Below are 26497 nucleotides of genomic sequence, written 5' to 3' on the forward strand. Positions count from 1 at the left end.
GAATGACGCTTTCCTGAGATACTGTTTAAGGAACAGGGGACTGTGATCTCCCTCAATAGAGCATGAAGACCAGCAGGGCTGTTCTCCCTGAGTAGCTCTAGGGATGGAATTGGGATGGGAGGAAATGGGAACCTCTCCAAACAACAATGCTGACAGTGCCCAGGGATGGACATTTCCCTGAGTAGTGGCTAGGGCTGTTACCTGCATTAACTTCTCTGAATAGCCACAGCCAGCGGATCTGGGGTTAGTAATTCAGGTGAATTCACTTCCACAGGGTTGGAGGGATGAATTGGTTGGGATGGAAATAGGTGCTGAAGATGTTAAGGGAATGCCCTGTCCCAAACCGCAGCTCAGGTACAGAGAATTCTCCTTCCCGTATACCGGTGGAGAAGGACGGTGAGCTGAGGACCTTTCAGATCCTTGGCAAAGGGTGTCTGAATGAATGGTGGTACTCATCAGCGCCTGGGTGAGAGAGTTACTACCCATTGAACGTTGATGGGTTTGTAGATCACAGGAGAGAGGCAAACAAAATTGGCCAGATCTCATTGACTTCACTTTGTTGCTCTGCTCACACATGGAGAAGAGGTGAAGAGCAGTAGCTTATCATGTGCCAGGTGAGAAGGCCTTGATGCCAGCCTCTGGCATGTATGTTGGATGCTGCAGGCTGTAAGGCATCCCTAGAAAATGTTTCAGATTTCCAGATCCTCATAGCTGGTTGGCCCTGAGGCATAAACTGCTTTTTGGGGTCCGGGCTTGTATATATGATGGCTTATAGCTGGTCTGTATAGCAAGGGGAATTGAAGTGAGCCAAGCAGCGGGGTTTGATGTGAGCAGGGGGGTGAAAGGCGATGGATGGGACAGAGTTGTAGGTATTCAGGCAAAGGAATATTCAGGGATTGAGAGACCGAATCTGGCTGGAGAGTTTAATGAGATCGGGATGCTAGGGAAGCAGTGAAATGGCTTTAGTCTGCAGGGTGAAACTGAAGAGAGTTGTGTAGGAGGGATTATGAATGGAACAGGAAAAAGGCCATAGAGAATTGCTTATAAAATTGAGGTGTGTCCAGGGGCACAGGTGGGAGGGTAGCAGATTGCATGAGACCTTGGTCTGAGGGAAGAGAATCATGTGAGTCAGCAGCAGCAGTATGGAGAAAGAGAAACTGATCAAGAAGAGGAAACTGCAAGAGGAAGATGAGATGGGGCTTTCAGAAGAGAATTAGGATGCAGTCTTGGCTGTGACTCTGATGCCAGCTCCATAGCCCAAACAATGAGACTCTCTGGGAGTAGGCTGCCATGTGCTCAACACTTCTATAGTGCTGTCTGTCCCCCTTTGTAAACATTAACTCATTAAGCGTTGTAACTTCCCCATGAGAATGTTTCAATATTCTTGGATTTGGAAACTGAGGCACAGAGATGGGCAGTGACTTGACTCCTCTGTATTTGTGGGCGCTGTCAGAGCCATGATTAGAAATTGGGATTTTCTGGCTCCTAGTCCTGTGCAGAGACCACTTGACCATATCTAATTCTCAAGTGAGAAGAGGCAGGGAAGCATTGCTTGGTCTCAGTAATTCCATGGATATCAGTGTCAGGGACGAGGAGGGACTTGCTCTGGAGAGAGCTGATGTTGACATTTACCCAGGAGAGCGGTTAATGGCTGAAGAATGATGGAAAGAGGATTGGGATATTTCTCTTAGAGGTAACAAGGGCATGTTTTGGGGAGAATGCTTCGGGACCATCTTTGGGAGCTATTAGCTGGCTGTGCCTGGTATAATATGCTTATACTCTAACTTCCCTGCAGCTGCCTAGATTTCGGATTCATCCAGCCAGCTCTGACCTCAGCCTTTCCTGTTTGGAAGAGAGAGAAAGAGAATTATCATGAGGGCTAGGAAACAAGCAATGCATTCTGAACCCAGCCAGTGATACTGGAGTTAACCAGCTGCAGCAAATGTGCATTGCTACTGAAGGGAGCGGGGATGTGGCTGAAAAGCCAAGTGGAGGAGAACAAACCCACCACAAATCCTCTTGCCCACCTACATTTCATAACTGTGGGTAGGGAGCACTGTGGCAGAGGAGCACGTAAAAGCGCAATCAGAGCTCAGCCTCTGTGTCTGTAAGCATCATGGGAGCATCCTTGTGGCAGCTGGGACTCCAGGGGAGAAGGAAGGAGCCAGGAAGAGCATGATGAGGAGCAGTGGAAGAGGGAACATGAAAACAGCTGCAAGGATGGGCCAAGGGCTAGAGCCCTACCCAGGGCTGTGGGAGACCTAGGTTCAATTCCTGCTCCACCCCAAACATCCTGTATGAACCTAGGCACGTCACTTTGCTTCTCTGTGTTTCAGTTCCACATCTGTAAAATGGGCCTAAAGATTGTGTGGCACTCAGATAGTATGGTGATGCGGGCCAGATAAATATTCAAGATAGCTTGGCAATTCACATGAAAAGTCCCTCAAACAATATTAACTGCATCACGTCAGCATGTGCCTCGCTTACACATCCTTAAGGAGACAGATTTAGCTAGAGATCATGTATTGCTCGGTGGGTTTCACCTGCGTTCTCATGCGCCAGTGCAGCTGGTGAAAGGAATTGGCCACTCGGTGTATGTGGCAGCATTTGCAAAGAAACCTTTGCATAATAGAGCTTCTGGATTGTTGCCCAAGGAAGGTTGCAACTTCCGGCCTTCCTGCAGACCTCATCTGCTAACTGTAGGACAGGCCTATCCATGCTTCGGTGCAACTTTGTATTGCCCCACTAAAGGCACCCATTTTAATGCTCTACGTTTACGTTGGCCCTGCTGCTGCTAGGAAAGGACATATATTACAGCGCACAAACCCATGGCTTCGGCAGTGTAAGAGGTGGGCATGGCTTAAGACGTTCTGATTCAAAGGTTGCAGACTAAAAGTCCTTCCATAAAGTCCCATTGCTTTAGGCCTGTCTAGTTTCCCACATTCCTGGTGGAAATTCTAAGGTATGTGTTGTCAGAGAGAGCAGTTTGGTTGTGTTACTGCTGTGCTTTTATCTCCACTCAGACCTTTCATAGCAAAATGGGACATACAGGTGAACAGGGTTAAGGCTGTTTGGGATCTTAATTTCCATACAGGCCTTTCAATTATCAGTTGATTGATTTTAGACTTCAGCTTGGAATTCCTTGGTTTTCTACAGGACTAGGTAAAACTATAGTGTTCTTCACATTTTTCCTTCTTCAAATACTTTCTCAGTCTTAACTCCATCTTACTAACTTTTTTTTTCCTCATGCAGGGAACTTCCTTAGTCTGACAAGTGAAGTACCGATCCCCTTCCTATATGGAATTATTTATTCTACACCAGGCACTCAAAGTACGCTGTAGCCTTGGTTACCTGCATGTTATTTAGCATACTTTGATGTCATCTTTGTTAGAACTGCACTGCTGTTTCTTCAACGCTTTAGCCTTTAAAAAAATGGTTCAAGCTGGCCAGTGTGCATGTGGACTCCAAGAAGTAGGAATCTGAACATTTTTGCCTTCATGAAATCTTTCAACCTAGTAAGAGCTGTGAAGTATTTTAAGCAGTCCCTGTGGGTCATAGGCTCCTTGGGAGTGATTGCATTAACCTGCGGGATGGTTTGTGGGGTCGAGTGTGATGGGCCAAGAATCTTTGTCTCAGTCCAGCAAACTCTACATAAGAACATAAGAAAGGCCGTACCGGGTCAGACCAAAGGTCCATCTAGCCCAGTATCTGTCTACCGACAGTGGCCAATGCCAGGTGCCCCTGAGGGAGTGAACCTAATAGGCAATGATCAAGTGATCTCTCTCCTGCCATCCATCTCCATCCTCTGACGAACAGAGGCTAGGGACACCATTCCTTACCCATCCTGGCTAATAGCCATTTATGGACTTAGCCACCATGAATTTATCCAGTCCCCTTTTAAACATTGTTATAGTCCTAGCCTTCACAACCTCCTCAGGTAAGGAGTTCCACAAGTTGACTGTGCGCTGCGTGAAGAAGAACTTCCTTTTATTTGTTTTAAACCTGCTGCCTATTAATTTCATTTGGTGACCCCTAGTTCTTGTATTATGGGAATAAGTAAATAACTTTTCCTTATCCACTTTCTCAACATCACTCATGATTTTATATACCTCTATCATGTCCCCCCTTAGTCTCCTCTTTTCCAAACTGAAGAGTCCTAGCCTCTTTAATCTTTCCTCATATGGGACCCTCTCTAAACCCCTAATCATTTTAGTTGCTCTTTTCTGAACCTTTTCTAGTGCTAGAATATCTTTTTTGAGGTGAGGAGACCACATCTGTACACAGTATTCGAGATGTGGGCGTACCATGGATTTATATAAGGGCAATAATATATTCTCAGTCTTATTCTCTATCCCCTTTTTAATGATTCCTAACATCCTGTTTGCTTTTTTGACCGCCTCTGCACACTGCGTGGACATCTTCAGAGAACTATCCACGATAACTCCAAGATCTTTTTCCTGACTCGTTGTAGCTAAATTAGCCCCCATCATGTTGTATGTATAGTTGGGGTTATTTTTTCCAATGTGCATTACTTTACATTTATCCACATTAAATTTCATTTGCCATTTTGTTGCCCAATCACTTAGTTTTGTGAGATCTTTTTGAAGTTCTTCACAATCTGCTTTGGTCTTAACTATCTTGAGTAGTTTAGTGTCATCTGCAAACTTTGCCACCTCACTGTTTACCCCTTTCTCCAGATCATTTATGAATAAATTGAATAGGATTGGTCCTAGGACTGACCCTTGGGGAACACCACTAGTTACCCCTCTCCATTCTGAGAATTTACCATTAATTCCTACCCTTTGTTCCCTATGACTTTATGCTTCCCCAGAGCTCACATAGGGTTCAGCAGGCCAAGAAGTTATAGTGTTAAGTTAGGTTCCCTAGGAGTTGCTGTGGGAAGTGGAAGCTCTTTAGGAATGAGTGTACGGGCACACACTGGAAGGTGTTCCTTGATCCAGTCTCTGAGCGGTGGTTAGCACAGTCCTTTTCCATCTGCAAAGTGCTCTTTCCCCACCCCCCACCTCTAGTGAGGTTGGTCGGTCGGTGTCAGTATCCACACTGTACAGATTGGGAAACTGAGGCACCAAAATGGGAAAGGCCTTGCTGAAGTCCCTGTGAGTCAGTGGCAGAGCCAGGACAAGGACTTCAGATTCCTCGACTCCTAGTCCTGTGTTCGTTCCATTCGACCAGAGTTTCAGCCTTTGCAAGTAGGCAATCCCTTATCTGAAGTTAAAACTTTTTGCCACCCCATTCCGCTTACTATAAAAGTTAGCCTCAGTACCAATATATATTTTTAATCTAAGTAATTGATTTGTGTGTGTGTTTCGAGAGCTCGACAGAGAACATATGACCTTGAAGGGTCAGAGGATGTGGGAAGTGGGGTAGCAAGATCTTCTTTGCTTTAGATTGTAATAAAAATTTCAGTGCCTCACGATCCTTCCCACTTCCCCCTCGTGGGGGTTGTGACCCAATGTTTGGGAAACACTGCACTAGATGGTGGTACTCTAAGGTCGGTTATGTTTGCGAAGGGAATTCTAGTCTTGATCCTTGCACGATGATCTGGTATGCGAAGGCAGGCTGAGTTGAGCTAGATCAATTCTTGTAGCCAGAGAAGGCTCCAGGTACGTGGCCAGAAGGAGAGAGGGATTGTGAAGGAGATGGGAATGATCCCTACATAGATGACGACAGTGCTCCTTTGGGGTTCGACTCTGCCACCCTAGAGCATTGGGCACAAGTAGCTGACGTTAGAAGCTCAGAAAGCTGGGCATATGCCATGAGTTAAATGATTGGAAATGAATCTGTAACAAGTGCTTAGCATCACTGTTTGCTGGGACAGGGTTTGACTGATGGGAGCATGTCGGACCGGAAATCTGGCTAATAAGCAGAAAATCTGTGTTAATAGACTGGTGGTTGGGGTAGGGGGTTTAAGAAGGTGTCAGCTGGCGGATGGTGGAGCCAGCTCGCAATCTCGCCTTAGGAGCTGGCAGGCAGTTTGGCATATGGTGCAGATTCCCGCGGCTTAAGCCAACAGACGGTCATTAAGTGATGGAAACGTTTTGTGATTGGGTTAAATTGCCTGTAGAAGGGTGAGAAAATACACACACACGAGCTCAGTCCAGAGTGGAGCAGTCTCTCAAATGCAACGGAGCATGAGGAGTGGAGTGAGCTCCTCGCGGCCCCTGCCCAGCAACGGGCAGGTCTGCAATTAGCTGGATTGCTGCTGTGTGAAAGAGATGGAGGAGGGAGGTGTTGTGGATGCCTTGCAGTGCCTTGGGCTGAGTTCGCCCTGGCATTAGCTGCCTGATGCCACTGAAGTCAGAGATGCACCTGCAGGACAATTGGCCTGTTGTTTTTATCAGAGTTTTGGCACTGACATCGGAGGGGAAGGATGGTTTTGTGGTTAGGGCAAGGGAGCCGGAAGTCAGGACTCCTGGGTTCTGTTCCCACCTAGGGGGAGTGGGGTCGAGCAGCAGGGCTGGGAGTCAGGATGTCTGGGTTCTGTGCCCACCTCTGGGTGGGGTTGGGTGGGTTAGAGAAGTGGGTTCTACTCCCACTTCAGCATTTAGGCAACTCCAACTAGTATAGAATGTGTCAGCCTGTGTCCTCAGCAACACAGCTGCTGGAGCACATCAAACCTGTCCTGCACTCTCTATACTGGCTTCTTAGAGCATATTGAATCAAGTTCAAGGTCTTGGTCCTAATCTTCAAAACGCCACTTGGCCAGGGCCCAACATATCTAAAAGATCATCTAAAGCTCCCGGAAAGGCTGTGGTCGACAGCTCTGCTCCTCTGGCCCAATGGATCTCAACAATAAGAGTAGAGAGAGTCCATGCGGGAGACAGAGCCGTCTCTAGGAGTGGTCTGAGACTGTAGCCCGAACTCTCCCAGGAACTAAGGATTATCGTAACCCTCACCACCTTCCACTCCAACTGCAAGGAACATTTCTTTGACCTGCCTTCTATAAAAACACAGCAACAAGTACCCGTATATTAAAAGAAAACAGACACCCCTATCAAAACCAGACAGTCCACTGCATGGCATTTCTCCCTCTGGGGAGAGGAGGAGAGACCGGCACATGACCGATGTGTAGTCATGGTGCGCTGCTGGAAGGCACTCAGATACTACGGTGATAAGTGTGGTTAAAATCTTCTGTGGAATAGACCAGAGTGGGGGCTAGTGGTTAGAGCGGCGGTGGGGGAGCTGGGAATGAGGACTCTTGTTTTCAATTTGAGACCCTGGTCCTGCTTTTCTATCTATGGGATTCTGGGGCGGTCACTGCGCCTCTTGGTAAATCTGTAAAATGGAGAATAATGGCTTCCGCTCTCCCCAGGGAGCTGTGAGGCATCCTGTGTTACGGGGGGTGATTTTCTTTCAGATCCTCAGATGAAAGTGGCTGAATAAATTAGTGCCTACGCCCTGCACTGATTGGGAATGTTGGCACCATACACAAGCAGCTGGGCTGGTATAACTGGCACTGTTTTTTGGGTTCTGCTGGAATAAGTAAAAAAAATAAATAAATCATCCTTTACCCATTTCTAGCACTTCCTGTATGGGGATCTCCAAGCATGTTAGGGCAGCATAGGTATGAGCCAACAACCTGCGCTCCAAGCCCTTATGGGACCTGACTGATCTTGGGCTTGGTTCTTGTTCCTACAGGCCCAAGTGGCATTTCTGCAGGGAGAGAGGAAGGGCCAAGAGAACCTCAAGACAGACCTTGTGCGCAGGATAAAGATGTTGGAGTATGCCTTAAAGCAAGAGAGGTAAGAGATGCGGCCGCTAGAGGAGATGGGAACACCCGGGAGGGCGGTGGCTTTGGGGAGTGGGCTGGCCTGCTTGTCACTCCCCACGTTTCGGGGGATCCTTGGAAACTTCCCCTCCCAGGCAGACTCCCCCGGCTTCGTTTTCTCCAGCAGCAGAACAGGTGCGGGGCCCTTCACTCTCAGAGAGGGCCCTGTAGTCTGTTAGGTTACCAGGGTTAGGATCTGAAAGTCTCAGCCATCAGTTGTGATCCCTTGAAATCTTCTGCTACTGCCGTCTCATGAGTCCAGCTGCAAGGGTTTCCGAACGGTGATGGGTGCATGGCCACCCCCCATCCTCCTGCCACCCTCCCCCGGCTCATATACACACACGGCAGCACACGGGGGTGTTACTGGCTCTCGGGTAGAGCCTAGGGAATCATGAAGGGGCCAGACTACGGTCAGTGTCTGACTCTGGTCTGGAAGGATGCCTTGGCCTTCTAGTGGTTAGACTAGATGAGAGTGGAGAAGCACATGTTATGACTCCTGGGTTCAATTCCAAGCTCCAAGGGGAAGGATTGCCAGGTGGTTAGAGCAGGGGTGCACGGAGAGTCAGGACTCCCGGGTCCTGGTCTCCATTCTGAGGAGTGGTTGGAGCAGACTCACTGTATGACCATAGGCATGTTGCGTCACATGTCTATGCCTCAGTTTCCCCCTCTATAATATGGAAATCGTGCATTGCCTCAGTTGCTTTAGGTTCACCTCAAACTTCGCTTTTCCACATTCGTTCAAGGTCAAAATACCACAAGCTGAAGTTTGGCACCGAACCGAACCAAGGGGAGAAGAGAGCGGATCTGTCAGAACCAGGTATTGTACCATGCGAGTGCTCTCATACCCACGGTGTCCTATATGTTCTGCCCAGTCCCCTGCTCATGGATACAGACATGAGTTCTGTGATTGCGTATAGCTGGGATGTGGGATACTATGGGCTCGTGATCTCAGGGTTAGATTCTTTCCAAGGGGTTAGCCTGGCACTGACAGGTAAGGGCTTGGGTTTGAGGCTGCTCCAGGGCCGTGGGTGACTTACGGAAAAGCTGGTGCTGAAGCCAGAATGGAATCCCCATGCCGGGTATGCGTCACTGACACCCTTTCTTTACTGTCCTCTCAGTTTCCAATGGTCCAGCGGAAACAACTTCACTGGAAGGCAACCCACTGGTGTGGAAAGAAGGGCGCCAGCTGCTCCGGCAGTGAGTATGAAGAGCCTCCTGGGAGGGGCTGAGGCTCAGGAACTGAGCCCCCAGGGGAAAGTGGGCGAATGGGGAGCTGTGTGATGGCACAGGGGAAGGAGGAGTTGGCTGAGACTAGTGTCCCAGTCCTCCGGCCATCAGTTCAGTAGCATTATCCCCACGTGTACCGGGTGGGAACTGAGACACTGAGAGCGCAAGTGACTTGCCCGAGGTCACCCGGCAAGCCTGTGGTGGTGCTGAGGGGATAGAACCCAGTTCTTCTGACTCCCAGCCCTGTGCCTTATCCACGGGCCCACCCTTCCTCTCTGCAGCTACGTTCCCTTTAATGAGGCATCTGCCCTCTGGCTGGGAGAGCCACCGCCCTCTGAGGCTCAAATGCTGCTGGCAGCGTGGAGGGCTGTCATGCTGCACCCTCCTCCAGAGAGGGACTCGGAGGATCTGCCTGGGCCTCCCCCACGCCCCCTAAGTCTGTGCCGCCTGCTTGGCATCACGGACAAAGTGAGGGAGAGCACAGGACTGCGAGGGGGAAGTGGTCGGGTCTGCTTTGCTGACCTGGAGCAGTCCCTTTCCCATGCCGGCTCTGGAGAGATTGCTGACCCGCAGTGTCTCTAAAGTGCTTGGAGATCCGCAGACGACGGAGAGTGTTATGATGTCCTGCCCTGCGCCCCCGCGCTCAGCTCGCCTTTCTCCCTCCCCGCAGGTACCTGGAAGAAGTGGGCTACACAGACACCATCCTGGACATGCGCTCCAAGCGAGTGCGCTCCCTCCTGGGCCGCTGCTCCGTGGAGCTGAACGGCACCGTGGAGCCCAGCGACTTGGGGCTGGGCCCTGCTCCGGGCCCCACTGGGCTGAACGGGGGCGAGTCGTTGCTTGTCAAACAGATCGAGGAACAGATTAAAAGGTGAGTGGGCAGCCCTCTGTCCTGTCCGTACACCTTGCTTCCCTCCTGTAGGGGGCATCGCTGTTCTATGCCTCCTCTTGAGTTATGTCAGGGGCTGCGTGCTTCTCTTCACTGGGGGTTGTCTCACAGGCTGCTGCATGGATGGAGTTTGGCTGCTAGGGGAGGGGTTGCTCTGCTAGATGGATGGATGGGGATCTGGCTGGCAGGGGAGGGGAGTTCCAGCCTGGAGTGTCTTGTGGGGCAGGGTAGGTCTCTGCTGGATGGGGGGGTTCTGGCTGGTGGGGGGAACGGGGGGTGGGGGTGGAGGGTGTCTCTGCTGGATGCATTCAACCCAGAGTCTGGCTGGTAGGGGAGACAGGTGATGCACTGCGTAGAGGGGGATACACCCGCTGCAGGGAGGGGTCTTGGCCCTGATTCTGCTTGGTAGAAAGGGGGCATGCTGCCTAGATGGCACTTTGCCTGGAGTCGGCCTGGTATGGGGGAGCTGCCCCCACTGAGGGGTTTTGCATGATGTGTCTCGTCCCCAATGGGATGTGCATCTGTTCGCTGCAGAAATGTTGATATCCAGCTGCAGGGTGCCATGGGAGGAACATCTTGGCCGTGGAGATCTTCTAGCATAGGAAGCGGAGCAGGATCCTCAGTGGCTGGTCCTAGCTGCTTCAGAGGAAGGTGTGACAGGAGACACCTATGGCATTACCTGCCCATGGAGGCAGTTAGAACTCAACTAGGGCCCTGAACCAGGGAGGTTTCTGTCCCTTCTCCCCGACTTCCACAATGCACCTGCTCTCCTTTCCCTCTGCCCAGTGGGCCATGCTGGGTCGGGGGGCCGCAGTGCAGCCTCGCTCTCTAACGCTGGCCTGGTATCGACTCTGCATCTGGCAGGAACACTGGGAAGGAGACAAAGGACCGGATCAGCAGCTCGGTGATGGAGAAAATCCCCTTCCTCCAGAACTGCGAAGACGAGGACAGCGATGAAGAGGAAGATCTGGAAGGCCTTCCTCTCGAGACCCAGCGGCAGCACAAGAAACAGCGAGTAAAGGCAGGTCTTACGAGGACAGGAGACTGTCCCATTTCAGACATTAACATGTCCTGGGCCACTCTAACAAGTACTCCCAATAGGTTTCTGATGGCAGGGGCTGGGCATCAGAGCTCTTGGGTTCTCTGCGAGGAGAGTGTAGTGGATTGGTTAGAACAAGGATTCACTGGGAGTCAGGACTCCTGGGTTCTGTTCCTGGCTTTGCTACTGTCTCACTGCGTGGCCATGGGCCAATCCTGTCCATGTGCCTCTGTTTTCCCCAGCTGTGTAACAAGGTTAATACACACTCGCCTTTGTAAAGTGCTTGATAAGCCTCTGCAGAAGAGGGCTATAAATGGACAAGTAACATAATGATCAGATCTCCTGTGTTTGCCTTGGCAGCCAGATAGGAAGTTGTCCCCTACTGTGGGTGGTGGGAGCTGTACATGAAAGCTTCCAGCAATGATAATTCTTGGCCTTCCTCTAGCATTTTCATCCAAGGATCTCAAAGTTCTTTAATTAATCCTCACACTCCGTCCTGCGGGGTGCACCTCCATTTTGCCCATTTTACGGATGGGGGATGCGAGGCACAGAGCAGGGAAGTGACGTGCCCAGTCACGTGGTGAGCAATGACAGAGCTAGGGATAGAACCCAGGAGTCCCTGATTCCCAGCAACCTACCCTGCTCTAACCACTAGACACACTCTCCTCCCAGAGGTGGGATTAGAACCTAGGCCTTCTGGCTGCCCCTGTGCTCTAACCATTGCCCCATATACCCTCTTTTTCTTGGTTCCCCTTCCCTTGCTGATGGGGGAGTGGTGGTTTCTTCTGCAGGGTTCCCTTGTCCCCTTTCTACCGATCTCTGGCTGCTAATGAGATCCGTGCTGCAGCAGCAGCTGTGTGGCAGAGACTGCAGAGGGGTGGTCTGACCCCAACTGCCATAACACAGCAATGCCTGAAATGACTTCACCTTCCCACCTCCAGCCTGCCCCATGGTGAGGGACCTGCCGCCCCCGTGCTCAATCTGGGGGGCATGGTAATGGGACAGCCAGAGAAGCCCTACGCCGTGTTAATGTCGGTGCACGCGCGTGTCCTAACACGCATGCGCAGAGCCCTGCGCTGTGCTCGTGCATATGAGCGGCTATTGGCCTTGTACAGAACAGTTAACCCTTTAGTGACTGAAGCCCTATGTGCACACTGCTCCCCCTAAGCACTTCGCCTGGAGAAAGGCAGCATGTGAAGGTGTGCCCGGCCCTAATGAACCAGTAGTGATGGCTTTCCTTGCCCACGGTCTTGGATCTTCCTCCCCCAGCCCTCCTGTGTTGAACAGAATCTCCCGGGACCCCATCCCAGGTCTGGATCTATCAGTCCTGTGGGCTGGTGTCTCCGCGTTGTGTCCCCAGACTGCGGGGAGCAGACTAAGCTTGGAGCCCTCCCCACCCTAGGCTAACTCTCTCCAGTCTGTGTTGCCAGCTTGCCACAAAGCCCCTGATGCCTGAGGTGGAGGATGAGGAGGATGATGAAGACTCTGAGGATGCCTTGAACGAGTTTGACTTCTTGGGCTCTGGGGAGAACGGCGAGGGCTCCGGGGACGCCCGGCGCACCGGGGACGGGAACGAGCTCGGTAATGGGAGTGTGTGGATAGGATCCTAGCGCTCCCAGCAGCCATCCCCACAGGACTGAGCCCTCCAGTCTGGTTCTGTGTGTCCATGCGATGGGGCTACCCCCTTCTCCTGCCCCCTTCTCCGCATGTCCCCGGGGGAGATCTTTTCCCAGTTCCTTACAGCCCACGTTAACCCTCGATTGCTGCAACTTACACCCGTGTGTCATCCAAAGGAATTCCCCACCCACCTTTGTGGTGACATCCTTCAGGTATATGCAGCCAGCGACTTGTCCCCCCTACAGCTTCCTCGTAGCTTAGCCAAGCTGTGCACAGAGCACGTGGCTGCTGGGAGCCAGGATGCCTGGGTTCTATCTCTGGCTATGGGAAAGGATGGGGATATAATGGCTGGCCCAGGGGGGCTGGGACTCAGGTTCTATCCCCATCTCCGGTAGGGGAGTGGGAGTCTAGTGATTAGAGAAGGAAGGCTAGGAGGCAGGAAGAATACCTTTACCCTCAGCCACCTCCTGGATCATTTCTGTTTGTCAAACTCCCTCCGGATCGTTCATATCGTCCCGGGACCATGGTGCCTAGTACTGCCCATAAATCCCAAGAGCCCTGTAAAGAGGAGCTGCCGCCTCCCTTCCCTGGGATCCTTGTACACACTTCCCACTCCCCAGGATCTGTTGGGTCACGCTGCAGACTCCTGTTTAACTTCCCAAACTGGGGAAGGTTTCTAGCAAGATGAGAGAGCCACTGACTCCCAATCTCTGCTGCAGGGATGTGGGGTTCTCTGCCCCCTTCCTCCTCCAGCTGTGCTCTGAGCTTTCAGAGGGGAAACGCAGACTTCCCGACAAACACATTACTAGCAGCAGCCACTGTTCCCATGTCCGGTCGGGATGATCCTACTTTCCCCTCGGGGCTGCCCTCAACCAGCCTTCGGCAGGAAAGCACCGAGCAGCTGCACTTCCTCTGCAGGCTTGGATGGCATGAAACGTTCTTCCTCCCCCGTTCCCCCCCCACACACACACATACAGTAGTCCATTCTCCCACCCCCACCAGTGATTCCAGCCTGGCTCCTGGCAGCTCCAGTTCCCAGCAGTGAAGCTGGTCCTAGCCCCTGGACCTGAACTCCATATGACGTGAGCACCCTCTAGAGCTGCTATAACCTTGTGTTCTCAGGAATTTAACACTCTATTTTCCTCCCGGCTGCAATGGGCCATGCAGTATCCCAGCCTGGAAGGAAAGCTTTCCTTTTAAATGGGCGTCGTCCGTTTCAAACCATGAGTCGAAGGCAGTTTTGGGCAGCAACGCTGGCTGCCGTGAGCATGTGTCACCTGTCTTCTGCCCTCTACACTGGCAACCTGTTGAAATTGAATCTAGTTCATGGTCTCGGTCCTTATCTTCAAGGCACTCCATGACCTGGGCCCAGCCTATCTAAAAGAGGCTCCAGGGTGGGGAGCTTGGCCCATGGAACTTTGTTACCATCAGGGTAAAGCCTGTCTGCACAGGAGACGGATCGTCCTCGGGGGCTGGTCCCAGACTGCGGAACAAACTCCCTCAGGAGCTAAGGACTATCCGAAATCTGCCCACCCTTTGCTCCCAGTGCCAGGAGCGCTGCTCCAACCAGGCTCCTCTAACAGAAACACAGAGCAGCATGGACATTTTAATAAACAACAACAAAACTTTACCAAAACAACCCACCCACACAATCCCCACCCCTCATGGGATAGAACGAACCACAGGGGAGAGGTGGTTATGATGTCAGTTACTGAGTGACTGAAAGGTGCCCTGATGTTACAGTGATGAGGGTGAGGTAAGAACCCCTATCGAACAGAATAGGTCCCAGGCCTGTTCCTTTGGTTCTTTTCCTCTTTGTAGATTCCCAGGCCAGAAGGGACCATTGTGAGCATCTAGTGTGACCCCCTGCATAGCACAGGCCATAGGGCTTCACTGAATGAATTCCTCTTCTTGCATTTTTCTCTTTCCCCTGTGGCTGGATGAAAGACTTCCAACCAAGAACAGGGGAAGCAGTGGAACTGACAAATGCTGAGGGCATACCCAGGCTCAGTATATTTTAGGGGTCTGGTCCCAGAGAAGCTACCTGTCTCTTACCACGCTGCCAGGGCCTGGATTGTAACCTTCCTCCCTCATCTTTCCTTCCTCTGCAGAGAGCCGGAGAGTTAAGCTTCAAGGCATGCTTGCCGATCTCCGGGATGTTGATGGGCTCCCCCCTAAACCATCTATTCCATCTGCCATCTCCAATCATCCCAGGGCTCATGAAGGTAACAGCTAGTCCCTTTGTTCCCCTCCTGTTTCTGACTGTGGGGTGGGGATTGAGTTATGGAGGGGAGAAGTTGTGGGGGTCCATCATGCTCAGGCTGTCATGTTCCTCAGATCTTCTTTGGACCTCTTCAAGCCAATCCCTAGTTACAGAGGCCCTACAGACTACCTCCCACCTTGGGGTGCCACCAACGTACCCTTCTCAAGCTTGGAATACTACCTTCTTTCCTCCAGTCGTAAACCCACTTCCACCTGGCACCTCTCCAGTTAGCCCTGAGCTTTGCCTCTTCTCCCCTTGCAGCAGGGTCGCTTGGCTTCTCCTCGGACGTGTTTATCATGGACACCATTGGCGGAGGGGAAGTAAGTCTGGGGGACCTGGCAGACCTGACCGTCACCAACGACAACGAGCTCAGTTGTGACGTGAGTAGCCAGCGTCATCTCCTCGCCCCAGCTTTCCGAGGTGGCCTTTAGCCCAGGCTCCGTGAGCATTAGTCAGTGCCGCCTGTGGTGCCAGGCATCCGTGGCACAGCACCGCTCCGTGCACCCAGTACGTCCCGTTCCAGTGGGCTCTAATACCCAGCTGTCCTTTGCACTGACATCTGCCCATTGAGATGAGTCTAATGAGCCCCACAGGCTTGGGATCTGTCTGCCTCCTGGGGTCCCTGGGCAGAGCAGTGTCCAGGATTATCTCCTCCCATTCATCCCCTGGTTGGAGTTAGCAGTCGTGTCTCTCCGCAAACCTAGCTACTGTCACCCCCAGCTTGGACTATGTTGTAATGCCCTCTGCAGGAAGTAACTTGAGGATCTCAGCTAGTGCAGAAGCCAGCTGCCTGCATGCTGGGGCGGGAGTTCCATGCAGGGACCCCTGTGCTCTGGGGGCTGCGCTAGCTTATTTGGGTGTGGAACAGATGGGCAGATCACATGAGTGGGTCTGACACAGATGCCCTCTTGCTCCATGTGCACCAGGCAGACAGTTGGGATCAGGCAGGACGTGTCTACTAGCAGTCCCCAGATGGGAACTCTAGTGGGGACTAGGGGCGGGGCCGTAGTTTCATAGACTTAAGGTCAGAAGGGACCATTATGGTCATCTAGTCTGACCTCCTGCACAATGCAGGCCAAAGAATCTCATCCACCCACTCCCGTAACAAACCCCTATTCTGTGTCTGAGTTATTGAAGTCCTCAAATCGTGGTTTAAAGACCTCATGGTGCAGAGAATCCTCCAGCAAGTGACCCGTGCCCCATGCTTCAGAGGAAGGTGAAAAATCTCCAGGGCCTCTGCCAGTCTTCCCTGGAGGAAAATTCCTTCCCGACCCCAAATATGGCGATCAGTTAAACCCTGAGCATGTGGGCAAGACTCACCAGCCAGCAGCCAGGAAAGAATTCTCCGTAGCCTTCTCGGAGTCTGTCTGGGACATATGGAGCAAACTCTGATTCCTATGGGACCACCAGAACACCCTCCTGCATAGCCGGTGAACATACCAGTATGACCAGTCTCTACTGGGTTGCTAGTTTCCCTTCCAAATATGCTGCCGTTTTCCAGTGCAGGAAGGAGTATGAGGCCAGTTTGGGTTTCTTTGCTGCCTCTTTTAGCTCTTCTGACAAGAGTTTTGTTTTAATCCACCCCTGCTCTGTCCTGAGCATTCCCAGCGCCAGACCTGAGCGCATGGCTCCCAGGGCCAGACAGGAGGTAAACTCAACCTTGCTGCAGTGCAGGGAGGTGGACTAGAGGACCTCTTGGGATCCCTTCCAGCCCTGCTGCTCCATGATTCCATAAAAAGCCACGTTGCTGTTGGCATCAGCAAAAGTGTGTAACTGAACCTGTTGGGGTGGAGAGGAGCAATGGCTCAGCGGTTCTGATTCTTGCCTGGCACTTGGGAGACTGATTCAAGTCCCTACTTTGCCTCACGATGCCTCTGTGACCTTGAGTGAGTCACTGCCTCAATTTCTCCATCAGTGAAATTATTATTATTATTTATTAGGTGTATTCCGTTAGGGCCTAGGAGCCCTAGTCATGGCCCAGGGCCACGTTGTGCTAGGTGCTGTGCGAACAGAGGCAATAATAATAATATCCCTGCTCTGCCCTGCCTCACAAGAGTGTTGAGAGGATAAATATTGTGAGGTGCTCTGATACCGCAGGGATGGAGGCTATATAAGGACCCAGTGTAGTTAAGACAGGTGTGGTATTGAGCCAGCAAGCAGGCAAATGTTTGGGATAATCACCCACAAGTAGAACATAAGAATGGCCATACTGGGTCAGACCAAAAGTCCATCTAGCCCAGTGTTCTGTCTTCTGATAGTGTCCAATGCCAGGTGCCCCGGAGGGAATGAACAGAACAGGTGATCATCACGTGATCCATCCCCTGTCACCCATTCCCAGCTTCTGGTAAACAGAAGCTATGGGCACCATCCCTGCCCATCCTGGCTAATAGCCATTGATGGATCTATCCTCCAGGAGCTTATCTAGTTCTTTTTTTGAACCCTGTTGTAGTCTTGGCCTTCACAACGTCCTCTGGCAAGGAGTTCCACGGGTTGACTGTGTGTTGTGTGAAAAAATACTTCCTTTTGTTTGTTTTAAACCTGCTGCCTATTGATTTAATTTGACGACCCCTAGTTCTTGTGTTATGAGGAGGAGTAAATAACACTTCCTTATTTACTTTCTCCGCACCAGTCTGTCATATCCCCCCTTAATTGTCTCTTTTCCAAGCTGAAAAGTCCCAGTCTTATTAATCTCTCCTCATATGGCAGCTGTTCCATTATCTAATCATTTTTGTTGCCCTTTTCTGAACCTTTTCCAATTCCAATATATCTTTATTGAGATGGGGCGACCACATTTGCACGCAGTATTCAAGATGTGGGCATACCATGGATTTATAGAGGCGCGATATGATATTTTCTATCTTATTATCTATCCCTTTCTTAATGATTCCCAGCATTCTGTTCGCTTTTTTGACAGCCGCTGCACATTGAGTGGATGTTTTCAGAGAACTGCAGAGGATGTGCAGAGGTAGCCTGGATGCTGGTCCCTGTTGGGGGCTCTGATTGGAAATGGACAGAGGTGGCTTGGCCCAGCTCAGAGGAGGAGGAGAGCATAGCTGTGCTCACGCGGCCTTGTTTTGTGTTTCCAGCTGTCGGATGGCAAGGACGCCTTTAAGAAGACCTGGAATCCCAAGTTCACACTCCGGAGTCACTACGATGGGATCCGGGCCCTTGTTTTCCACCACACGGAGTCCGCGCTGGTCACTGCCTCTGAGGACGGCACTCTGAAGCTGTGGAACCTCCAGAAGACGGTTGCTGCCAAAAAGTAAGCCCCGCCTATAGCTGGGGAGTATGCCAGGCTCAGAAGGGCCAGCAGGAGGCGCTGCGTGGGGGAGGGCTGGGAAGGGTTTGCCAGGCAGATGCGTTAACCGCACCCTGTAAAAACCAAATCTGGGGAAGGGAAAACATAAATACATCCACGTGTCTAAGGCGTCTGCCAGCCAGCAGCCCCTAAAGGTTCCCCCCGGCATCCTACATCATGCTGCATGTGGGGCTGATTATTTTGGAATGAGGAGATGGGGAAGGAGAGCACTGCCAGCTGTTACCCTGATTTGTTCAGTTTGACGTGGTCACAAAAGGATTAAAATTACAGCAGAATCCCCTCCCCTTCTCTCCTGATGCTGAGGGAAGGTCACACATTGAACCCTGGGACTCTCCACTGCGGGGTCCTGTGGTGTCCCTGAGCCAGGCCTGCTGGGCAGTAGAGTTTAAAGCATCAAGCCGTGCCAGCAGTGAGTGGGACCCAGGTGTCCGTCCCCCCTAACCTCGGCCCTTTCCTCTCCTGCCGCAGGAACGCCGCACTGGACGTGGAGCCGGTCTACGCTTTCCGGGCGCACAGGTGGGTCCTGGGGTGTTAGGCTGATGCCTGGTACTGCTACCCAAAGGGGTGTCTCCCCACCCATGTATTGATCCTAGGGTCCAGAATCTATGAGTAACTCTGGCTAGATCATCTCCCTAATGGACTCTGTGGGCCCAGAGAGCCAAGCCCGTGATCCTAGAGTCTGGATCCTTGGCCCCAGTGCAGCCTTTGGGATCGGACGGTGGAACCCTGCTCTCAGCAATCTGATTTAATGAAGGGGTGAGGCTTAAACCCACAGGAGATTGGGGCGAGAGGGTCAGGGCTAATCCTGAACCCCCAGCCGACCCACGAGTGCAGCTAGTGCAGCTCCTGTGTCCCGCAAGTTCATTAAACGACTTCGTGCGAGCGGCGAGCTGTTCAGTCCAAGCAGGTGCTGTCTGAAGTGCCAGCCGAGCAGCGTCATACTAGAGACGTTGCCACTAGAGGGTGCTCTGACTCCACAAACACCTTCCTGAAGCCCAGTGCTCAGATGGGCTCCACGCATCTGGGAGCTCCTTTCCCCTAGTGGGTGGCTGTGGTTGGCTCATCCTGTGTGGTTTGCACCCATGCTAGCTCCTTGGGAGAGTCTCTGTGAGTGTGGGGCAGAGAGGGGAAGCCCCATCCTACAGCTTTGGAAGTCCCCCGCCCCCATTCTTTGCCCCATTTCCTTCACCCTGCCCTTCATCTCGGTGGCCATCCTGTTTCTGCAGGGGTCCAGTGCTCTCCGTTGCCATGGGCTGTAACAGTGAATATTGCTACAGTGGAGGAACGGACACCAAGATCCGCTTCTGGAGGGTCCCGGATTTGAGCATGGATCCTTACGACAGTTATGGTGGGTGCAGGCAGCTGGCTGTCTGTCCTCTCCCCGGCAGTCCCTATGCACTGAGCAGACCCCAGAGTATCCAACCTGTCTCCTGACAGCTGGGAGGAAGGCAGAATGAGGCCCAAATGGGAGATTTTTGGTGATTTTCTGGGTGGTTTTGTCTCCCTGGGAGTTTTCCAGGGCGGCAGTGCTGGGGAGTGGGCGTGCCGGTGCCCAACAGAGGCCTGGGCTGGAACCTCTTCATGTGCTGATGGGCTGTACCTGATGTGTACAAGACTCAACAGGGTGCAATGGCTCTCGATTTTACCTGTGAAGGCTACAGCTCCCAGCATGCACTGTGGCCTGGCCACTCCAGTGGAGGTGGAGCGCTGTATGCTGGGAACTCTCAGCTCAAGGAGGGCCCTGGGGCAAACTAGGGTGAGGCTCCCCAGCTGGGAGCCAGGATCCAGCGTGACCCCTCCTTGAGCCTGGCTTTGTTTCTGGCCCAGATCCAGGAGTCCTCAGCAACGTCCTGGAAGGCCACACGGACGCGATCTGGGGCCTGGTATTCAGCCCTTCCAAGAACCGCCTGGCTTCGTGTTCAGCAGATGGCACGGTCAGGATATGGGACCCTAGCGAGCACCCATCCTGCCTCAGCACCTACAACACGGAGCGTGGTGAGCGAACCCTACCCAGGGATTGCAGAGCCTGGCTGGGAAATGGGGGCCTCTTTGAGAGGATGTTCCCCACCAGATTAAGGCTTTGGGGGGTTAGAAACGGGATGGGGAGCTCCCTCTTCTTGGGTCAGTCTTGACCCCCGTGCCCTAGCACAGTGCTAGGGAATGCTGTGCTACAGTAGGTGGAAGGATGGCCCATTGGTTAGGGCACTAGCCTAGAACTTGGAAGACCTAGGTTCAAGTCCTTGCTCTGCCACAGACTGCCCGTGTGATCTTGGGCAAGTCACTTAGTCTCTCTGTGCCTTGGTTTCCCTATCTGTGTAATGGGGATTATAGGCCTGCTCTGCCTCATGGGCATTGTGAGGATAAATCCATTAAAGATTGTGAGACGCTCATATACTACAGAGATGTTGGGGGGGGCACATATGTTCCTTAGATAGGTGCCATCTAAAACGAGGGCCCTTCTCTCTTGTGGGCATTGAAGATCCCTTGGTAACTTCCCAAAAAGTCACAATGCTGCCTGATGCCCTGGTCAAATCCCAACTCAGGGAATGCTGTTCCGCCTCTCTAACAGACCTCTAGTTTCAGTTGGCTACAGGGCACTTCTTCACTTCCTGTCGTAAACTATGTGCTGTTGCTGTGTGCACGTGACATGCTCCAACTCGGAGATGGCTGCATTTTGGTTGAGACCTGTGTGTTAGTGCGGTTGGAATGCTTTGCTCTGTCAGGCGCTACAGCAGGTGCGGTCTTGGCGCTGAAGCGTTGGTCCCATAAGGCAGCCGTCATTGTTCTGTGTCCCCTCCCGCAGAGTACGGAATCCCTACCTCTGTTGTGTTCGCCAGCACGGACCCTGCCCATGTTGTGGCCGCCTTCCGAACGGGCAACACGGTGCTGTACGACCTGGAGACCTCCCAGCCCATCCTGATGCTGGAATCCAAAGCCGCCACTGGTGAGCTGGGGCGACTCCTGCGTTCTAATCCCAGCTGTGGGAGGGGAGTGGGGTCTAGTGATTAGAGCACAAGCGGGGAGGTTGGGAATCAGGACCCTGGGTTCTGTTCAAAGCTCTTACTGATTTGCTGTGTGATGGTAGGCAAGTCACTGCCTCTCCCCGATTCCCTCCCTCCCCGCCGTGAAGTGTCCATTTCCCAGGCAGCGGTGAGGACCAGCACTTCAATTTGTGCTGTGAGAGCCTTGACTGGATGGTGTTTCTCCAGCAGGAGGCGGTAGAGGGATGCACACAGGAGGGGTCAGGCCAGTTTAGCCGCTCTGGGAAGAGGGAGATGATTGGTTGGTCCTAGCCTGGCAGCTGCTCTGGTGGGGCGGGGGGAGCATGGATAGTTCGGTGGTAACCTGCTCCCTCTCCCATGTTCTGACCCAGGATTCAGTCAAATCAATCACGTGGTGAGCCACCCGACGCAGCCCGTCACCATCACGGCGCACGACGACCGAGGGATCCGCTTCTTGGACAACCGGACAGGTAGGGCAGCCATCTGGTGGCAGCTGGGACGGATCTGCAGCCTGCTGCCCCCTCCTCAGCCCCATCCCCTGGCAGGAAGGCGGCCAGCCCAAGCTCCTGGGGCGGAGAAGGGCCTTGCCGTTTCCCAGAGCTCCACCTCGTGCGGCCATCTCCCCACAGCCTTGAGGCTCTTGAGGGAGGGTCTGACATCACCGTGCTTTGGGGTCGTGCCTTGAGCGTCCCCCGTCTGCTGGGGGTGGGAAGAGAGGCAGGTGGCGGTTATGGGGCCGTTTCCATTGAAATCCGTGATGCAGGGCCCAGCCCCTGCCGTGCCTCCTTCTCTCTACCCAGGGCACACGTGCGAGCCTCCCCATGCGCCCTTCGCAGGGAGACTGACTCACCCATGATGTGATGGGATCGGCCCCCTCTCGAGGCCAGGCACCCCCTGCCTGGGGGCTCCTTCGTCCCCAGCTAATACATGCCCGTGTCCCTCCCAAGGATCAGTCTGCCCTCAAGCTCCCCTCGCCTGCCTTGAACTGACTGTGTCTACAGATCTGATGGCTCCCAGCCCTCTCCCGCTCACCCCCTGGGGGTGTCACTGTCTCCCCCTTCCCCAGGAGGGTTCAATCCGCTCTCGCCAACCCGGGGGCCCCTCTGTGCCCTCCCCTAAGCATGCTGCTCCAAGACCCCCCCGTAGAGGGAGCTGCCTTTCCCATGCCCATGGGGGGAATCCAGCACTGTAAGCTACCCCACCCCTTGGGCTGTGGGGAGCGCACCTAGTGGTTGGAGCAGGCCCCAGGCATGAGCGGGAGCTGCCGTATTAAACCCTTCTCCTCTCCTTGCTTAGGGAAAGCCATCCACTCCATGGTCGCTCACTTGGATGCTGTCACCTGCCTCGCCGTGGACCCCAACGGGGTCTTCCTCATGTCTGGAAGTAAGTGTCTCTCTGCCCCACCCTGCTCCCCCTCGGCTTTCCGCTTTGAGAGTCATCTGCGGGGGAGTGTAGCAGTGATCCGGGGGTTCAAATCCATTGGGGACCAAAAATCTTTCCTGTCCGTGTGGCCCCGGCGTGAAATGAGTTTGCTGGATCTCAGCCGCTTCCGAGCAGGGCACCCGCCATTGCCGCTGGCATGAATAGACCTGCCCTCTTGGCTGCGTCAGAGGGGCTGAGGACTGAATGGGTCATGGGGGCTGGGCTCTTCTCTCCCACCCCTGTACCTCCAGTGCAGGGAGCAATGTGGGCACACTTGGCCTGGCACTGCCCATGCTGGGCGTGTTCAGTGGGAAGTGGATCCAGAATCCGGCACTAAGTGCGGTAAACAAGTGACCCAGAGTGTCAGGAGGGGGAGGTCTGGACTTTGCTGGCTGGGCTTTGAGGGAAGAGCAGGGAAATGGGAACCAGGACTCCAGGGTTCTATGCCCAGCTCTGGGAGGGGAGTGGGGTCTAGTGGTTAGAGCAGGGGGGCTGGGAGCCAGGACTCCTGGGTTCTATTCCCGACTCCGTGGGCAAGTGTCTTTTCCCCTCGACCCTGGGTGACCCTTCTCTGCTGGCTCTCCCAGGCCACGACTGCTCTCTGCGCCTCTGGAACCTGGACAACAAGACGTGCGTGCAGGAGATCACGGCCCACCGCAAGAAGCACGAGGAGGCCATCCACGCTGTGGCCTTCCACCCTAGCAAGGCCCTGATCGCCAGTGCCGGGGCCGACGCCCTGGCCAAGGTCTTTGTATGAGCAGCGGAGGATCCTGCAGGTGAGCTGGGGCTGCGGGACAGGGCAGTGCTGGAGCGGGAGGCCAGAGGCCCCTCCCACCCTGCTCTCTCACCTGCCACCGGCCTGCTCCTCTTGTGTCTCCCAACAGGTGGGTCCCCGGGACTCTCCAGAGGTGCTAACCCCGTCTGGCGATGAGCGTATCCCCCCCACCTCCCCACAGCTCAGGACCTGCTGCCAAGGGGCAGCTCTTCTCACTCAGTGGAGTGACATGGACGTGTGTGGCTGGGGAGGGTGGGCAGGGGAGGATGACAACCCCGTGACCGCCCCTTCCTGTGCCCTCAGGGCCCAGCAGCCAGATTCTGGAATGTTTTCTGCTTGTTTCAAGGTTGCCTGGTTTTATTTCCCAGCCAGCGAGTGGAAAGTTCAGGGCCAGGCACGGCTAATGGCGGGGAGGGGCTGGGCCCAGCTGTTCCATGACGTTGGGCACTCGTCCCCTCCCCAGCACCAGGACAGCCCTCGCTGCCCCTAACTCCCCTGGGCAAGGCTCTGCCAGGCCACAAAGTAACCCCCGGACCTTTAGGGTTCACAAACGCACCAGAACTGTCTCCTGGCCTCTTCCTTTCCTCCCTGAGCTGTCCCCTGCCGGCCCCTTGCAGAGCCCCCGGGTTCCAGCCAAGCTGTCCCTGCCGGCTGATGCCAGGGCCGTCAGCAGTAGGGGTTTGGGGGCCGGAGAGCCAGGGAGAGGGGGGCACTGAGTGGAAGAGGGGGCCAGCTGGGAGGTTGCTCAGATGGACCTGGAATAAGAGGCCCCATTGCGTTGGGTCAAGCCAGGAAGGTTACTTCCTGTGGGGAGCAGAGTGGGGGTAGCAAGGCAGTTCCCAGGCTGCTGCCCGCACAGGCGAGTGACTGGGACAGTGGGACGGGACTCACACCCAGGAGTTACAGCGTTGACAGTGGAGGGGCTGATGGGTGCTGCCCTCTCCTCTCACCCCTGCAGGGGGCAGCGCTGCTGGGCCTGATGCAGAGTGTTTGGTCTCCAGGGCTGCTGCTGCCCTCATCCCAGTTTGCAGGCCGGCCAGCCAGCCTCCCGTGGCAGATCTCCTCGTCCTGCCCCTGGCCTGCTTGGCGCTGCCCTGGATCCCGACCCCATCAGGTCCTGGGGGGCAGCCCTCGGCCTCCTTGGCTTCCTACCTTATTGTAGCAATAATCCCTTCCCGTGAGGGGAGGGGGTCTCCGGGCAGGCGGCTCCTGTGTGACACTACTGCTCCCTTAGCACAGGGGTGCGTGCCTGCCCTGTGATGGGAGCTCCATTCATCCACGAACGGTTCGCCTGCCCTCCGGCTGCAGCCTGGTTCTCAGCCCATCCCCAGCGCAGTCCGGGCAGAGCCTGGCATCTGGAGTGCTCCCCCCAGAACACTAAACCCCCCATGCTGTTCCCAGCGGGCAAGGCCATCTTTGCCAGGACTGGACACCAGCGGTGTTACCTGGGATGGCTGCATCGGTCAAACACTCCCCCCAGAGCAAGCCAGTGCCAGCAGGCCGGGTGTTCCCCTGGCAAGGGTTGGACACAGCCATGCACGGAGCCTGATGGGTCCCACGGCGCTCAGAGCCGGTTTGCGGTAGAGTCACCCTCACCATCACCCCAGCAATAAAGGCCACATTCTCGGGGCTCCAATGCCTTGACCCACCCCCAGCTTGCTAACGTCACCTAGACTGCTAACCTGCTTGAAAGGCAGTGGGGTCTAATGGTTAGGACAGAGGGCCTGCTGGGAGTCAGGACTCCGGGGTTCTGTTCCCACTCCTTGGGGAAGTCACTTCCCTCCTGGCATCTCCCTTTCCCTGCCCCCTGCTTGCAAAGTGCATGGTGCCGTTGAGCGGCCGAGGGTTACCCTCGCCACATCAGGAACCATCTCCGCAAGGGTGATGTCCCCGCTTTGGCTTGGACACTAACCCATCGCGCTGTGGGGTGCCCCCTGGAGCCTGTGCCTTGTCACGGGATTCTGCATGAAGCAGTGACGCCCCCAGGAGCCAGACCGACGAGGGGTGGCTAAAAGAGAAATGTTAGCTTTGATCGCAGGGCTCTCAAACCTCTCCAGTGGGGTGGGGGCTGATTCCACCATGGCCAGAGGGGTGCAGATCCCTGCCCCCTGGTTGGTATCCCCTGCCATCTCTTCTTCATTTCGTCTTCTCGCCTGTAACAAAGAAAAACTCCTTGTATATTCTGTACAAATGAAATCCGATTGCAACTGAACCCAGAGACACCTAAAGGGCTGAAGCTCGAGTGACTACAAACCATGTTATCACTGTGTGATAGTCTCTACCGCTGGCATTTTCAAACCGACTAGCGATTGTGGGGTGCCAGCTCTAAAGGGGGGTGTTGCTGAGCCAGCTGCCCTCTGGCAATCAGGCCCCGTTAGGCCACGTCGAGGCAGGGGAGCTGCCCAAGAAATCAGATCGCTAGCCGCTCTTGAAAACCTCGGCCTACGTCCCCAATATACTGTATGTATCGGTGTGCTGTATTTATCCAAACTGAGAGCACTCGCCTTTTTAATGCGGATTAACTTTTTATTGTATATTTATTTGACCTCTTTGGGTTGTTTTTTTTTTTGTCCTGTTTAATCACAAGACTGAATCGTATGTGAAAAAAATCTGCCTCAATAAACCCCCTTTGGAATAAGAAGCGGGTTCTTCCCCCTCCTTGTCGCTGCATTGGGCTAGGTCTATGCAGCATTCATTGGTACAGATGGGGGCGCACACTCACTCCCCTGCTGAAATGCAGCCACCTCTGGGGCGCATCGTGTAGTGATGTCGCACAGAGTAGGTCAGGATCAGTTTAGGATAGGAAGTGAAGGAGAATCTGTTATCCCATTGACACTGCAGGGGGAATCATCCAAGCTGGGCTCTGCCCTGCACCTCAGGTTTGACGCTGACTCGTGGGTGGAGGGTGGTGGGGAACAGGACATGCCCTGGGAACTGCAGTGAGCGCAAGGTTTCAGGTTTAGGTCTGTCTGGCTGTGCCTCCAGCAGCACAGCACAGCACCTCCTAGTGCCCAATGCACCACTTCCTGAGGTTTCCGGGACCCCTCCCAACCAAGCCCTGACCCTGCTCAGACCCTGGTGCGGGGCAGCTGCTGCAGGCCCCCTGCGTAGCACGTGGTTTGTCTCCTGTGTGCCTCTGCTCAGACATAAGCCTT

General features: G+C 53.9%; 1 protein-coding gene across 4 annotated transcripts in view; it reads left to right on the plus strand.

Moving 5' to 3' along the window:
* The window catches only part of STRN4 (striatin 4), a 27960-nt gene extending 1972 nt beyond the window's left edge, over window positions 1–25988 (plus strand). For 3 of the 4 annotated variants that reach the window (XM_044987959.1, XM_044987956.1, XM_044987957.1), the window contains exons 2-18: window positions 7660–7763; window positions 8533–8606; window positions 8908–8986; window positions 9687–9887; window positions 10770–10926; window positions 12375–12525; window positions 14673–14786; window positions 15086–15204; window positions 17911–18086; window positions 18612–18659; window positions 19370–19491; window positions 19971–20138; window positions 20947–21087; window positions 21517–21615; window positions 22442–22528; window positions 23155–23343; window positions 23452–25988. In XM_044987959.1, the coding sequence (XP_044843894.1) occupies window positions 7660–7763; window positions 8533–8606; window positions 8908–8986; window positions 9687–9887; window positions 10770–10926; window positions 12375–12525; window positions 14673–14786; window positions 15086–15204; window positions 17911–18086; window positions 18612–18659; window positions 19370–19491; window positions 19971–20138; window positions 20947–21087; window positions 21517–21615; window positions 22442–22528; window positions 23155–23324 (2010 nt within the window). In that variant the 3' untranslated portion in view covers window positions 23325–23343; window positions 23452–25988. Of the gene's footprint in view, window positions 1–427; window positions 467–7659; window positions 7764–8532; window positions 8607–8907; window positions 8987–9686; window positions 9888–10769; window positions 10927–12374; window positions 12526–14672; window positions 14787–15085; window positions 15205–17910; window positions 18087–18611; window positions 18660–19369; window positions 19492–19970; window positions 20139–20946; window positions 21088–21516; window positions 21616–22441; window positions 22529–23154; window positions 23344–23451 lie in introns of those variants that run through there. The other variant, XM_044987958.1, reaches the window with a different exon arrangement.
* Window positions 25989–26497: the final 509 nt, after the last annotated feature.

The sequence above is a fragment of the Mauremys mutica genome, chromosome 15 (genome assembly GCF_020497125.1).
Source record: "Mauremys mutica isolate MM-2020 ecotype Southern chromosome 15, ASM2049712v1, whole genome shotgun sequence".
NCBI classification, from domain to species: Eukaryota; Metazoa; Chordata; order Testudines; family Geoemydidae; genus Mauremys; species Mauremys mutica.